Genomic DNA, 16,771 nt, shown 5'->3' on the forward strand with positions numbered 1-16,771 from the left:
TAAAATTGGAAAGAAAAGGCTACTTTGTAACTTTGAAAACATGCTGAAACATTCTTATTAGTATTTCAGTTACTTCAGTCATCAGCTGATGTTTTCAATTAACAATTACCAATAACTCTCTGAAACCTTTCTTGAATAGAAATATAATTCACCGTTATAAATATATCATTGAGATTATTTTACAAAACAGTACTCTGGATATATCCATAGTAGGCTTCATCAGTCATTTGAATATCCTTTCTAAGTATTTGAGATCATTCTGCACCATCTGCTTAATGTAGTTTGGTTAATATTGTATCACTGCAAAAAGAAATATATCATTAATAAACGTATTAATGAGTCACAAAACCAAACTTACGTGATGCTACACGTGCACCAGCATTGTAATGAATTCCAAAAAACCTACCAGCCTGCCTGCTCACACCTCTCCAAGTCATTTGTGGCACATCAATAGTCTAAAAGGAAATAAAATGAATCAACTCTCTTCCAGTTGATAGAAATTTTCCTGCCCAGAGGCTTAGGCAAGTGACTGTTAAAAAGCCTATATTACATGTATTCACAGTTGTGAAAAAGACATTCTGTACCAATGCCTTGAAATTAATTTACCCAGCTGTAAGTGGCTCTTCTTCAAAGGATGGTATTTGTCGATGAATGTGAGACATTATTCAGTCCATACACCTTCTTGCCTGTCTGCCAGATACATTACAATCCTGTATGATTCTCCTGACTAGAATTATGCTTCAAAACAACATCTTATTGCTTAGGCAGTGCATTTTTGTTTGCATCCCTTAGGGATCTCAAGGTTGTCACAGGCATCTAGCTAATAAGATCTAACTGGGCCTGATTAACCAGTATAAGAATTCGTTTTGAAAGCAACAGTTTGACAGTCTCTTTCATAGCTTTTTAAAATCTATCTCACATTACAATTAGGGTACATTAAAACCTAGAAAAGCCTTCATTATTTTTGTATTCCACTGAAAAATTTCAGTGGGCCTAATGCATACAAATAGCAGAAAGCCCACAGTTGTGATGAGTTTGGGATGGTGACTGTGTAAGGCATGCACTGTGACCATCAGGATCCCTCCTAGTAGAAGTTAACCTTCCAATGTCAAGGGTGATAGCCAGCCAGCCAGCCCAGCCCACTCCCTGGCCCAGCCCAGTGATATGTGCCCTGTATGCAGTATTTTAGTTTTCCTTTAGGAATTAATGTTCTTTCCTAACAGGGTTACAAGATGTGGGTTGGACATGCTTGGATAACTTGGGAAGGCAGGGATGTTTCAACCCACCCTGGAAAAGATGCAGCAGGCACAGAGACTTATAGGCCCATGGCAAAGGAGAGGGAAGGCTCAGAACCCTTTTGGACCATTTCAGCCCCATAAGAGTTATACAGTGGTACCTCGGGTTACATACGCTTCAGGTTACATATGCTTAGGGTTAGGGTGAGGTTACATACGCTTCAGGTTACAGCCTCCACTAACCCAGAAGTAGTACCTTGGGTTAAGAACTTTGCTTCAGGATGAGAACAGAAATCATACTCCGGCGGTGTGGCAGCAGCAGGAGACCCCATTAACTAAAGTGGTGCTTCAGGTTAAGAACAGTTTCAGGTTAAGAACGGACCTCCGGAACAAATCAAGTACTTAACCCGAGGTACCACTGTATGTACATTTCAGACCCCAAACTGGGCTTGGTTCACTTGCAGTCACTGATTCAGGCCTGACTGCATTAGTTCATTTGATTTTCATCTACCAGTCTCCTCACACTATATGCTGTTTTGATCTCCTTCCTTTCCTTTCTTCCTTTAGTATCTGAGCAGTGTGTCTAGGATACATGAGAGAGCCAGGCATGTTGAAACACATGACCTTTATCTGGTTTGAAAATATGCATGGGAAATTAATGTGCAATGTCTGTTTTTCTACAGTGATAACTTTAGCAGAGGGGAACCAAATGTCATTGCACCTTGCAGATCTTAGGAAACCTGGGATAGATTTATTATAATAAAACCTCATTGCTATTAATAGTTCTTGGCTTTCTGCCAGTGCTTGTATTTAAGCACTTACGGGATTAATGATAAATTCTTAGACAACAGCCTCTTTACATCTTGATTCACTTCACTGAGTACATGAGGTAAATTTTAATGGCCGCAACAAAAAGAATTACTTGAAAGCAATGCTGCATAATTTACATTTTTACAAATTGTTAGTGACTTGAAATGGTGGGCTAAATCAAGGCCTTTTCTGGAACAGTAGCTCCACTCTCCATAGTTCAACTCAGAAGTAAGCCCTGTTGAATTTAATTGAACTTATTCCCATGTTAGTGTATATAGGATTGTAGCCTCAGAAAGCCATATTTTTTATATTCATGAAAACAGCATTTAATGTTTCCTCTAGTATTTCATGTTACAAGTGTATAATCTTAACTGATTTGTATTCCACCACATATAAAAACTGAGGGGAAAGTAAAACTTTAGGACTTCTTCTTCCTTCATATGATTTTCTTAGACGTCTTAATTACATTTAATTGCATCTTAATCTGCATTTCTCGATTTTGTTTACTTTGGAATGTGGAAAGAAATAGAAGTGGTTGATCACAACTTTCATATTAATGCTGATTTTCTTAGCTGTATAGCTATGTGAGTACATACAGCTATAGCTTTTCACACATAATTTATTTTGGTTTTGAAACTCATATTCAAAGTGGCACCATGAGTACAAAAAGAGAGAAAAATCCCATAGGAATTACCTATTCATTCATTTTGTTCTGGAGGGAAATCCACCAGATGAAATCCATGTCCCTATTCATGTAGTTTGCATTGGAAAAGGCAGTTAGGCACTGCAGATCCAAGTTTCATTTTTTTTATTTAATGTACTTGCTTCCTTTAGTGTTCGCTGCTACATCCCCATCAGCCTGTTATAGCTACTCCAGTCATTAACCTATTGGTATTTTTGCAATAGTAACATCTACATATAATGCAGCTTTTTAATGGCTTATTTTGCCTGCCTTTATGAAGGTCATTCATTCTAACTGTGCAGTGTCTGCATTTAAATGGAAGAAGGCTTATAAGGAAGAAAAAACTTGTAGAAACTAGAAAGAAACTAGAGTCATTTTTGCTCTTCCTCATTTGCATTTGAGTTTCATATTAAAGCTTGGAGTTGATTGTAGTACTTTAATTAGTCCCCAGTGGGCTTAAATGGACAATGGACTGACTGCTCATTAGCTTGTTTGCTTTCTGTGAAGCCTTGCAAACTATCTAATGTTGTCTGTGTTTCATGCACTTTTCCAGATGTCGCAACTCCTTATCCTGATAAGAAGTCCATCTTGATGTACGTGACATCGCTTTTCCAAGTCCTGCCCCAGCAAGTTACTCTTGAAGCCATCCAGGAAGTGGAAACATTGCCACGGCAATCAAAGCACATCAGAGAAGAGCACGTCCAGTTACATCAGCAGCGCTTTTCACAACAGGTGAGTTCTTTAGGGTTTTTAATTCTAATTTTAATAGCCAATAAAGTCATATATTTAGTGAAAAAGAGACTATGGGCAAGATCCAACTAAGTCACTGTCAGAGTAGACCTACTGCAGACAGTGAAGAATTTACATGTCCATTGATTTAAGTGGTTAATTCTCATTATGACTAACATTGAATATCACTCTATGTATACTTTATTTGCATGGTTTATACTGTTAACTGCCATGCATGAAGTAATAGACTGTTTTTGAAATGAAGAAAATTACGCTTTTTGTGCATTACATCAGTGTTTCCCAACCTTGTGCCTCCAGCTGTTTTTGAACTACAACTCCCATCATCCCTGACTAGCAAGACCAGTGACAAGGGATGATGGGAATTGTAATCCAAAAACAGCTGGAGGCACAAGGTTGGGAAACACTGCATTACATGATGCAAAGCAGGCTCCAATAGCATGCAACACTTCCTTGTTCGAAGCAAGGTAATTCAAGGTAAGATTTTGTGTCATTTTGGTGTCTTACATTCAAAGCACGTCTTGAAATTAGTAAGGCTTTGCCAATCAAGCGCTCTAAGGGTCGCAGACATAGCTTACTTAAAAGGCTGTGTCACTTTTAAACTGCTTTGCTCTGTCCATCAGCTTTCTCAGTCTTTCATTAAATCATCTGTATGTATGAAAAAGCATAAATAGTGGGAACATTTTTATTACTCAGTAGACTCTCCACAAAAGCAATGCACTTATTCACTGCTCAATATGTACAGGATGCTGTTTGGATTTAGCTACCTCTGTTGCACTCTGTTGCACTCTGTTGTGTATACACAAATAAGCTTTCTGTTGGATCTGCTGCGGAGGGCTTCCATATCCAAGCCAGTGTCCCAGATCAGCATCTTTTATAGTTTTTAATACCACACTATCCTACTTATAATATTTTATAAGCAGAAAGTAGAAAATAAAGCACACACCATTTATTACGCCATATAACCTGGAAGAAACATCTTTTCTGAGTCAGAAATATCGTTGAGAGCATAGGAATTCATCCACCAATGAGATATTACCTTGGCCTTTAATTAGACATCCAGCCCATCCAGTGTTCCAATTCCACGCTTGGTAATCATACTTTGTATGCTCTTATGATTATTATATAGCTAATGGTTGAAACAATTGGCCTCACATTAGGATGAGCTGCTGCTAGAGCCTAATTGATGCCTCTCCATCTCTAATTTTATTTGTCTAGCTTTGGGACATGAGGCAAAATATTGACTTACTGACATAAACTTTCCCAGGCATTATAACACTTTCAGTTGTGAACTACCAGAGTTACTTTGAAGGTACTAGAGACCAATTCTTGCTTTGTTTTCCAGGCATTCTCCCCACCCCAGTTCCTTCTCCCCACACACCCATGGGCCTTCCAAGCTCTTTGACTAGGACAAAAATGATTTTGCAAGTGATTTCACCCTCCTTAGGGTTAGGTTATATAGAGCTGTCACTATGAAGTGAAAAACCTCTGTATCTCTCCTTTGATTATGCATTCCTGTAGCTGTATCTCATGGTGTAAAACAGAGTTACAGTTGCTTGAATTTCTTCCACTGAAAAATTGCAGGGGTTGTTTACTTGTGGTGTGTGGTGCCAGTTCCTTGTTAAAAAAAAAAAAAGGCCTTATCGTAACTCAAATTTAGATGTGTATGGAAATTCTGAAACTATTTGTTTCTTTACTTAAGCGGGCACACTGTGGCAACTGCATTCCCATGAGAGGCTAGCCTGATAGTTATATTTCTCGAAGTGAACAGAAATTCTAATTATTAATTAACTCTCTTATTTCTGGGACACTAGCATTTTTAGATTTGTTGATCAGATGGCCATTTGCTGACTGCTGAGCACATTTATTCAGAACGTACTATGAGTCCTTGCTACTTTGCTTTCTGAGTGTCCTGAATTATAAAGGCCCTTTACTGATTTGGGGTGTCATGCCAGGAATAATTATCTGGCACTTCAAGGAGTCTTTTTACTTGCCATGAAAGGATGTCATATTAATGAAAGCAGCTCACTAAATTCCACATAGTTTTTTTTTTTACTCTTTATGGCAGCACTGTTTTCTGCAAGATAGAATTAAACTGCCAGCGTTTCCCCCTGAAAGTATACGTTCTGTCCTCTCTATTAAGCATACTCATCCGTGTGTGTGTCTGCTTTTCTTCCTAATTTCTTCTCCTTAGATCAAAGTCAGTGTAGCACAGGGTCATGTGCGCACCCCTTCACCTCCACCTAAACCTCGCTTCAAAAGCTATGCGTACACACAAGCTGCTTATGTCATGTCCCCTGACCCAAAAGGGAAGGTGTTCCCTCCACAGGTCTGTCAATATTACTGTTTGTTGTGAATATTATTCTAATATGCCTGTGCTTGCTGTGGAAAATATATGCACTTTGGGGTTTTTTTTAAAATTTTTGCTTGGGCCCATTTTCATTTCCAGCAGTACATTTTTTAAAGTTTTGTTTTTGGTATCCATCAGTCCTTTTCTGCTGTATATCTTACTTTTCTTTGCAAAACCGCACCTATCTTTGTGCATTAGGCAGGAACAAAAAAAGAGAGTAAAATTATTATCATGATCATGATCATTATTATTATATTTGGTTTCAGAATTTCAGTTAACACCATAAGCTACTTACAATCATACATGTGGAATGGCAGGACACTCAAGGAAGGTTGAACTTTGTTCTCCAATAACATTCCTCTATGCCAGGGGTTCCCAAGAATGTGTTTCACAAGCTTCGTTCAAGTGGTCAGCAGCACATCTATGGATCACTGGTTGAAGATGGCAGATTAAATATTCATCTTGATTTTTAATTATATATTTATTGCTTCTTTTGTTCCTTTTGTTGTATTTTATCATATCACAGTGTGAATTCTGTGGATATTCAAATTGTGATTCAATAAAATACAATCTATAAATAATTAAAGAAGCAATGGAAATGCAGTTAAAAGTCATATAGCACAGTGCATTCTTGCAACAGACAGAAAAGGAATTAATTGGTTGGCCGAGACCCTCAGCAATTGTCAAGTGCCCTGTGCAGGAGGCAGGGAGGGGGAAGCTAAACCACAAAACAATTGCACCTTGTGGGCCCTCATTTTAAATGGACAGGAGTGTCATATGCAATATGGCATGGGGGTTGGTCATTCAGAAGACGATTACAAAATTTACAGGGGACTCCATATTTTCCCATGGACATAGATGTTTCTCTTTCACCCTGCAGCCCTGCACCTCCTAAAAAGCCTTGCCGGGGTGGGGGGTTACAGTCTGAAATCCCTTTGAATAGCATAGCCTGTGTTTTAGAAGAGAAGAATCACCCCAAATCAGGAGGGGACGCCTTGTACCAGGCGATGCTCCTGTCTCCCTGCTCACACAACTTAAAGTGCTAAAACACCTTAAGCTGTGATGTTACTGCCTTTTGAACTGCTACATGAAATGTAGAGGAGTAAGCTTTATTTGATCCATTTGTCAGATTCTCTTACCATTACTTTAAACATTTGTTTAACTGTCAGTGGTATACAGGCCTTGTGCAGCACACAAAAGTTATCGATCCATGATCAGATAATGGTATCATCATTGTGAGCAAAGAGTAAATCTCATATATTTCTAGTAACTCACATCTACCTCTATTCACTGCTTGCCTTATCTAACCATTCTTCCTTATTGCTAGGCACCTTGTCCTATCATGAAAAGAAAGCAGGATTCATTGTGTTTAGTTGACTGGCCCACCCTGTGGGTGGGATATGAACCCACCTAGTCAAGGTAAAAAACAACACCAAACACAGTCTTTCCATAGGAGTGTCACCAGTTTTCTGTACTCAGAAATTTAGTAGATTGAAATTATTCTAATCTTCTTTACAGCTTTTTTTAAAAGAAGAATAACTATTACTACTTGATGTAAAATTCACTTAACATGTAGCATCTTCCAGTTCACTTGAATAGTTCTTTAAGAATAAGCCTCATAGACTAAAACTAATTGAAATGGACAATTGATCTTTGCTCACTACCAAGGAAAATCATCAACCACAGGGGTTTAAAAAAAAAAGCCCAATTGCAGGGGATGGAATAAATCAAGGTAACTGAATGGCACATCAGCATCTCAGTTAAGAGAAATTGGCCTCATGCTGAAGGTTCTACCATTTGGTGGTTAACTGTTAACACTTTCTGGGGGGGGTTTCAGAGTCAAATGAAAGCTAATTTCAACACGTAAAATTGGATTTGCAGAAAACTTCCAGAAAATATAATAATATCTGTACTGTATTCTTTGGATTTGATAATTAGCAAGTTCTTCTTTAGGTAACTTTCTTTATACCCCTGTCACGATGATGCATTTGGTTTCCAGACATATTTAATTAGTAGCAAAATTAAGCAAAGCGCTGTATATATTGCAAAGTAGAAAGGTAATGTTACACGTGACTCCTATACACAGTTTCCTCCTGCCAATTATTCTTGCAAATAAATATCTACTGGAATATTAAATTAATTAATAGCAAGTGAAACTGAACAGAATATTTTCCAGAAGGGTAACCATGTTAGTCCGCTGCCAAAAATATGAATTTTGTGGCACTTAAACTGTCATGGCCAGATTCTATTTTATTAGGTGCCTAAAATGATACCCTGAATTTGGAGGTAAATGTATACAGTGGTACCTCGGGTTACATACACTTCAGGTTACATATGCTTCAGGTTACAGATTCCACTAACCCAGAAATAGTACCTAGGGTTAAGAACTTTGCTTCAGGATGAGAACAGAAATCGTGCTCTGGCGGCCCAGCGGCAGCAGGAGGCCCCATTAGCTAAAGTGGTGCTTCAGGTTAAGAACAGTTTCAGGTTAAGAATGGACCTCCGGAACGAATTAAATACTTAACTCGAGGTACCACTGTACATTGGTGGCAAGAGGGAGAGGGAGGGCGGAGAGGGGAGGGGATGAAAAATTGGTTAGCAGTGAGATCAGAGGCAAATTAAACATAAAAGATACAGACGGTGACAATTATGAAAAAGTTTAGATGTAACATAAAGTAACAGCAGTGCCCATTCACAAAGCAGAGTTGAAGAACATCCTGGCATTGCCAAGTTAATTAACACCTGCAGAGGGACTAAAACTGTAATTTCAATTCAAACCACATGTGATAGAATTGAACTTCTTAATAAGTGTGAAGCAATTTCATGCTGGATTCTCCCTTTGTATAAGAATAGCCACATGAAGGTCAGCAGAGCTACCTGAAATGTTTTCTTACTGGTTTCCAAATATTTCGCATCCTGATGTCAGATTTGTGTCCATTTAGACTTTTGCCTGGAGACAGACCTGATTGTCCTGTGTAGATAGCAGAAGGACAGTATTGATAGAGCAGGTAGATGAACCGTTGATGTTGTGACTGACATTATTGGATTCTATAACGGTATTGTCTTCATACATATGAGGGCAGAGTTGGCATATCGGCTTGCTGCAAGGTCTGGTCCCTGGTACCAACGAACTTGTTATATCAATCTAAGGATTTATGTTTGTGCAGTGGAACTTCGTCACCGTGCCCCCCAAATCTGTTTCTAGGATTTCCCAGCACCCTCCGGGTGGGCCCAGGTGGAAGAGAGGGGATGAAGAGAAGCATTTGGTGGTTATTGTCCTTTGTTTGCGTTTCTGTTATGTGATCTGTTGTTGCTAGTAAGAAGCTGGTTCAGGTTATGTTTGCACTTAAGAGCTATTGACATTGTCAACATCTCACCTTTTTTAAAATTGGGAAGTAACCCTGTTTTTATTTGGTTGACATCCAGCATGTGTGATATGACTGACTGTAGTCCATAAAAACGTATGCCATGGCAACTGTGCTAATTTTAAGGTTTCATAAGACACACTGTTGTTGTTTTTGTTGCAACAGTGGCCGTGTCCAGCACCTTGAGTGGGAGCTGGAAGTTAAGCAAGGGAGTCCTGGAGCTAAGGAGCTCAATAGGCAGCTCTTAGCCCAGCAAGAGGAGACAGAGAGATGCTTAATCTCACTGCCAGCTCTACCTGTCACCTATTTTACAGTGAAATCTTTCCCCTCTAAACTGAGTAGACCTTTCCTCTCAAGCAGTAGTGGCTGGTGGTGTGGGCAGGGCGGCATTATTGACGTGGTTCCCCAACACCCCATATCAGTTGGTTACTGAGAGGGACAGAAGGAAAGGCAAGGCAGCAAGGAGCTTACACTGTGTAGCTACAGCATTGGGAGCATTGTATTGACTCTGACGGGTTCTGGAATAGCTCAGTCAGTAGAGCATGAGACACTTACTCTCAGGGCCGTGGGTTCAAGCCCCACATTTGGCAAAAGTTCCCTGCATTGCAGGGGGTTGGTCTTGATGGGCCTTGTGGTCCCTTCCAACTCTATGATGCTTCACCTATATGTGATGCTTATGTCAGGGACTGACAAGAATAGGAGGATGAAGGGGTCAATGAAAGAGGGGGTGAGAGAGAGAGTGAAGCTGGGGGTGTGCCTGGGGTGGAATGTGGGGGTGAGGAGGAGGAGGAGGATCTTAGGGAAGGGACCAGTGAGTTGTAGGGTTCCATTTCCCAAAGTAAGGAGAAACTCTCTCCCATCACCAGTACCTTCACTGGTGCCAGCAGTATCTGCAAGGTGTCTGCTGGCAGCATCAGGATGAATAGTTTGTGAACTGGGTGCAGGTAAACAAGAGCAAGGGGGAAGGGAGCAAGTTCAGAAGTTGAGAGGAAAGCTATCAGGGATCCCTAAATTCTTATAGCCTGCAGAGCTCTCAGATGAGAGACCATGCCTCCAGAACCCCCTGAGAGGCTCCTCCACCCCCTCCTCCACTGTCTCCATGCTCAAAGAGGAATTTAAAGAGCAAATGCTCCAGGTTGACGTTTGCTCTGATTTCGCACTAAAGAGTTGGGGGTTTTGTCTGAGAAAGGAGTGGGGCAAGGGGAAAACCACTCAGACCCATGCCTAAAAGTTGTGGGTCAAGCAGAAAACTGCTCAGATCCCACTTTCTAGGCACAGGACAAACGGACAAACCCTAAATAGCATGTGCCAGCACACTGCGTGTCCTCAATGAAACAGTGCTGATTCCAGCCTATGGCTTATTGTGATGTTTGAACCAGACCAGAAAGTGTGGTGCCTCATCATATCAGCTCAAATAACATAGATTTTTTATATTTTATTTTTTTGCAGCTTACACCGGGCATAGCATTTGAAGCAGGCCTCCATGAGTATAGTATTAAGCAATTTTTCTGAGATTTGTGCAGCAATTGAAACCCCCTTTGCACCAATCTGGAGGGGGTGTTGGGTGGATTGGGCAGAGGTGTTCCTCTACATAGCCCTGGAAGTCTCCACCTATGAAGTGATGCTGGCGCAATCCTGCACCAGGTACAGCTTATGGAAAGACTCCAAATTGGGCATTCTGGGGCATGACTAAGTCAGCCCAGATTTCTCTGGATTCCAAGACAACCCCACTGCTGTCACTTGATCCAGGCCTGGTCATTGCCCCAGCTCCTGGTGCAGAAACTTATTTGTCCCCTGCCTTCTGCACCAGCCAGTGTGAGTGGACAGACTGCAGAAGCAGCAGTGGCCCCAACTCTCAGTTAAGGACTACCCCTCCCCAGCCAGAGTTTGGATTGCTGTGTTGATTCTGCTAACAACAATATGCAATTATACCTTAAGATAATATTCTTAAGGCTGTAACTGGGTTTGTATATACAGTATTGGATAATCATATATAATATATTAAATATAGCAGAACATTTTTCAATGAAGTTAAAACATTTTTTAAAATGCAATTAAATATTTATTAAAGCTTCTTAATTAATGTAACAGTTTCTGAAGAACATTTGAACATTTAATTGTTCTCTTTGAAAACTCCACTGTTTCAATATGGATAATTGTGGCACTATTATGTACTACCTTTACTGTGATATAACCAATGGAGGGTTTATTCTGGAATAATGCTAATCAGGTGGGGACATTTTAATTAGGGATTTTTGCTGGAGTAGGTCAGATCACTAAAACCACTGGCATTCAGCAGGCTCAGGTTGTCTTTTTGCTGTTAGGGATTAGATTTATAGCAGATTAGTGTCTAAGAAAGTGACTTGGAAGTAATTTACTGAATTGCTCAGGAAAGCAAGCTGATAATGTGAAATACAGCCTTTCACATCTGGGCACTGGTACAAATGCAACCAGCAAAATAGTAATAGAATGGTTGTTATTTGGAGTGTGTGTGTGCATAAATATGTGTTTGCCATTAATTTACTTGAGCACTCCATTCCACTTCCTAGAGGATAGGCAAATACTAAACAAGACAGAGTTTGTGGACTTTCAGAGGGGTGCACATTTACAGAGCATGTCTTACTCAGAAGGACTCTGACGTAAGTATGTATATATAAGATACATAGAGCCTGTGTGGTGTAGCGGTTAAGAGCAGTAGATTTGTAATTTGGTGAACGGGGTTCGCATCCCCGCTCCTCTACATGCAGCTGCTGGGTGACCTTGGGCTAGTCACACTTCTCTGAAGTCTCTCAGCCCCACTCACCTCACAGAGTGTTTGTTGTGGGGGAGGAAGGGAAAAGAGAATGTTAGCCGCGTTGAGACTCCTTCGGTTAGTGATAAAGCGGGATATCAAATCCAAACTCTTCTTCTTCTTCTTTTTCTTGATAAACAGTTCTTGCAGACATGTAAATAGGATATAAATAGGCATATGCTGATCTAGGTTTTTTCCTGTTATGGAGTGTAATAGATTCATAATGAGATCTTCAGTGAAATGGAACTCAGAATGTTTGTGGCCTTTTCCCTTTTAGGCTATACTTGAAAATGACCTGACAGACTTTGCTAGAAAGGGATGTCAGCTTGTGGCTGCTATCAGTGGTGGCTGATGGCCATTTACTCTGGTAGGGCAGAACATCAACTGTAGAAGGAGCCAGAAACAATGTAAGGCAGAGCTCACTCTTGATTGTTTTGTCCCTATCTTCCTCTCTGCTGTGTTCTGCAAGGAAAACATTGAAACGAAGGAAGAGGAAGCTGTCATAGGCAGGGACGTCCCCTGGACTGGTTGTAAGTAAGAAGGCAGGAAGATGGGGACTGGTTAAGGGTAGACTGAAGCTGGTGGACCTGTGCTCCATTCTACCTAATGGACCAGCCTCCACTAGTTGCTATTTTAGATCCTCAGAAGACTCAATTGAATTGAGATCATTTTTTGTCCTAGAACTACCTATAATAACATAAGGTTCACTTCATACCTAACATCTTTAGGTATACACCTCAGGATTTGCTTTCACTCTTTGTGTCTGACTAAAATCGGAGGCACAATTAGTTGAGTTACAGGAGAGGCCTTTCCAGTGGTGGCACCTATCCTGTGTAATATCGTTTCTCAGGAATCTCCGTGGTCTCCACTTTTGTAAGGCTTGAGGCAAGTGGTTGAGATGTTCCCATTTTCCCAGGCTCTTGGTTTTTTAAGTTTTCTTGCATTTCACTGTGATTTTATCATATATTTAAAATTATGCTGCAAGCTGATTTTGTGGGGCATTGCAGTCAAAAGATGGGTTATTAGTTTTCAAAATAACTGCCTGCCTAATCACAGTCAGTTTGCTGAAGTGCTTAAAGGTCTAGTGAATATACAGACCTCACCGGCGTCTTTAGTTTGATGTCATCCACTTCAATAGTTGAGCTTTCTGACTTTACAATTCCCTTTTGGAGCATGCATTTGGATAAGAAGTGATTTTTAGTTTGTGTTTTCTTCCACAGCATGTACAGCTACTTATCATACCATTACCATTTCATCCTTTTCAAGAAAGTTTTCTGTTTCATATTTGTCTTTACTAGACAGTTAGTATATCTGAGAGTAATGTTTGTGTCCCTTTACTGAATATTTCTGGGAAATGAGTGGGAAATTTATGTTAAGAACATACTTATCATTGTCTTCTTTGTGATAACATATGTCATCTTCAAAAACGCAATCTGTGGCAGTCTGGAGAAAACCCAAATTGCTGTTTGCCCTCATTGAGTTCTAAAGAGCGGTTTTCCCCATGGGAAGCAGCAGGGCAAGAGGAAGTGTGGATAAGCCCTAATAGGCCAACTGAACAAAGACATGGATAGTTCCCCGGAACTAAAAATGTTCAAGCTACACTCTGTGACTTTGTGTTTGTACTCCTTAAGCAATTTTCTCTTTACTTTTAGACCTTTGTTAAAATTGGACATAAACTATTTCTGATTGAGATGCCTGCTGCTAAGATCTGCAGCTGGAGATATTAGCCCCTGAATGATGGGAAGTCAGTTCTTTTACTCAAGTTATTTGCATCACATTTAAATATATGGTTTTTCATTGCAGTAGTGGCAGAAAGTGTTGGCAGAGCACATAATTTAGGTATTAAATAATAAGGAGTTACACAGAAGCTTACTTTTAAAACGTTGTTCCGAAACAAGTTAAAAGATGTTATCTAAATTATTCTTAATGTTGATATCCATCATCACTAAACTCAGTTTAGGTTTATTTGAATTGGTTTTATTTCACTGTCAGCCTTTTGATCTTGCTTTAACAGTGGATCCTAAAGTTGCTTTCAGTCAATCAGACTTACTGTGAGATTTGGTTAGAAGCAGGAAGTTCTTACTGGATTCATTTCACTTCTTCACTTCAAAGGTAATGTAAGGATCAATAAATGTTGCTTGAAAGAATACTTAAAATTAATTGGAGGATGATCCTCCACCCTTTGTAAATCTGATCCTGTTCTCTAAGCAAAAACCTCTTGGGTTATACATTTGATTCATTTTAATGCTACTCATTGCATATTTTATTGAGAATTCATAACACGGTAAATTACAAATGGTAGATGGATTAGTTTACAGTGGTACCTCGGGTTAAGTACTTAATTCATTCTGGAGGTCCGTTCTTAACCTGAAACTGTTCTTAACCTGAAGCACCACTTTAGCTAATGGGGCCTCCTGCTGCTGCTGCGCCGCCGGAGCACAATTTCTGTTCTCATCCTGAAGCAAAGTTCTTAACCTGAAGCACTATTTCTGGGTTAGTGGAGTCAGTAACCTGAAGCGTATGTAACCTGAAGCGTATGTAACCCGAGGTACCACTGTACATCTTTGTCACTGGAAAATAAAGCTGCAATCGATTCAGATGCCATGGATTATTTAAGTCAATTTGGGCAAGACTGAATTGCAACATTACAGATTTATTAACCCTGGATGCACTCTTGCAGGGTTGCATGTTACATTCGACCTCTTTATCTACTAATCGGCTTTGGATCTGCGTTGTCCTTTAGATCATCTCTCTCTGTTCTTGGAAAATGCACATTAAATTCAGGTGGTTTGGTAGCTATGGACTAGCTAATTATCCCATATTCTGTTGTGGGCTTGCAGTAGAACATGTAAATCTTGCAGTAGAACATGTAAATAGCATTGCTGGTGCAAGGCAACAGGTTGCCTCCCTGCTCTGAGGCAGGAGGATGCTGTATGGATTCTGCAGACAACATCACCAGTGCACAAACACATTGTGCATGTTTTCTGTGCAGGGGTTTTTGAGACTCTAGAAGGTTAGAAATATTAAATTTAATACTATAATAGATAAGCTTTCAGTGCAGGTAAATCTATACTTTTCTATTTATAGGCTCTGTGAATCAATGGAAACAGCTGCCAAGCTTGTCTGATTTTTCTAAGCTTCTGAAAGTCACAGGCATTCTAGAGTCGTATTTACTTTGCATTAAAGTTTTAAAGCCCTTTGAGTCCTCCAGTCTGGACAGTAATATAAAGGATTTTTATTTATTTTTAACGTTCCCCTTACTTCATATACAAATTGTAAAATTGTTATTTTAAAGTTACAGGATGGTTAAAATTAATATTTCTCTCACTGAGAAATATTGAATAATTTGGATTAGTTTCAGTTACAGATAGGTAGCCGTGTTGGTCTGCCATAGTCAAAACAAAATAAAAAAATTCCTTCCAGTAGCACCTTAAAGACCAACTAAGTTAGTTCTTGGTATGAGCTTTCGTGTGCATGGATTAGTTTGACAGTGATATATTCTGATCTTGATAAATAGGCAGATCCACAAATCTATTTTGTTTTCAAACAAAATAGGAAATGTAAAACTAGCAATAGCTCACGTCTCCATTTCTCACTAATCTTATCTGTTGTGTTTCTTAGTAACCCTCCAGTGTCACCCCTTTGCCCCATGTTGGTCAAATCGGGATAAATTAGTGCTTTCTTTCCTCTACTTTATTCACCCTACTGAATCAAGGCCACAGTCTCTGAGACTCTATTTTTTAAAAAAATATACTTTTATTAAATATTTATAAGTTTACAAAAATAAACTCAAGTTGTGTTTTCTACAGATCAGTTTCATTTATTGTAAGACATTAGTGTTGCATGCAGTATTAGGTTAGGGGGGAGAGGGAATGGTGAGTGGGCTCTATTTGACTGGTTAGAGTCACATTTTAGTAGGTCTTTCTATACAGAATGTGAGAGGAAGCTTCCGTGAATCCCCTTCCTCTAGCCTTTCTTTGTGTGTAACATGAACATTAGTGTGGGAGGGATGTAATCTTGGAAATATTTCAGACTGCCCTGAATTGATTAGTTTAAAAATGAATGCACTTAATAATCTTATGTAGCAACCACATATTCTGTTCAGCAGAGATTTTTCATACCATAATAAACTGCACAATCAAAGACAGGCTGTTTTATAACACAGTCCTGATTAGCAAGGAGGTGGAAATAGGAGAAGTTCTGCATCTCCCCTGGTTATGGGTATGTGAGCTTCATGCAGGTACACGCTGTGACATTTCCACGCCAGAGCAATGTAGGTCTTCCCTTTAGGGCTATTTACAACAAGAGAGAAAACTGCACAACCACCACCACCACCTCCTCCTCCTTCTCCTCCTCCTCCTCCTCCTCCTCCTTCCTCTTCCTCTTCCTCTTCCTCTTCCTCTTCCTCTTCCTCTTCCTCTTCCTCTTCCTCTTCCTCTTCCTCTTCCTCTTCCTCTTTCTCTTCTTTGGTGATCACTCGTAGCTGAGTAAGATTGTCTTCCATAAATACAGTTTTAACAATGAGTCCATAAGTGACTGTGGAGGCGAGTTCTAGATCCACATGTCCTTCCACAGTGGGGACATAGGTTTCTGGGCAGGAGTTGATCACGGTGTAGATTTGCTAAGCGTGCCTTCCTCCTAGCATGTTTCTCCCTTGTGTCCTGAGTTCGGGTGTCTTCAAAGCTCATGACACCTTTGGTAAAGTCAGGCCAGTGTTTCTCAGTTGTCAGTGTTTATACTACATTTTTTTAAGATTTGCCTTGAGACAGTCTTTAAACCTCTTTTGTTGAC

General features: G+C 39.8%; 1 protein-coding gene across 10 annotated transcripts in view; it reads left to right on the top strand.

The window, feature by feature from the left end:
• DMD (dystrophin) overlaps positions 1-16,771 on the top strand; it is a 1,009,769-nt gene that overhangs the window by 357,902 nt on the left and 635,096 nt on the right. For 8 of the 10 annotated variants that reach the window (XM_081858834.1, XM_081858836.1, XM_081858830.1 and 5 more), the window contains exons 8-9: positions 3,281-3,459; positions 5,669-5,803. In XM_081858834.1, coding sequence (XP_081714960.1) covers positions 3,281-3,459; positions 5,669-5,803 — 314 coding nt within the window. The remainder of the gene's footprint in view (positions 1-3,280; positions 3,460-5,668; positions 5,804-16,771) is intronic. The other 2 variants (XM_081858841.1, XM_081858840.1) reach the window with 1 other exon arrangement.

Source organism: Podarcis erhardii (genome assembly GCF_964252035.2).
Source record: "Podarcis erhardii genome assembly, chromosome: 4".
NCBI lineage: Eukaryota > Metazoa > Chordata > Lepidosauria > Squamata > Lacertidae > Podarcis > Podarcis erhardii.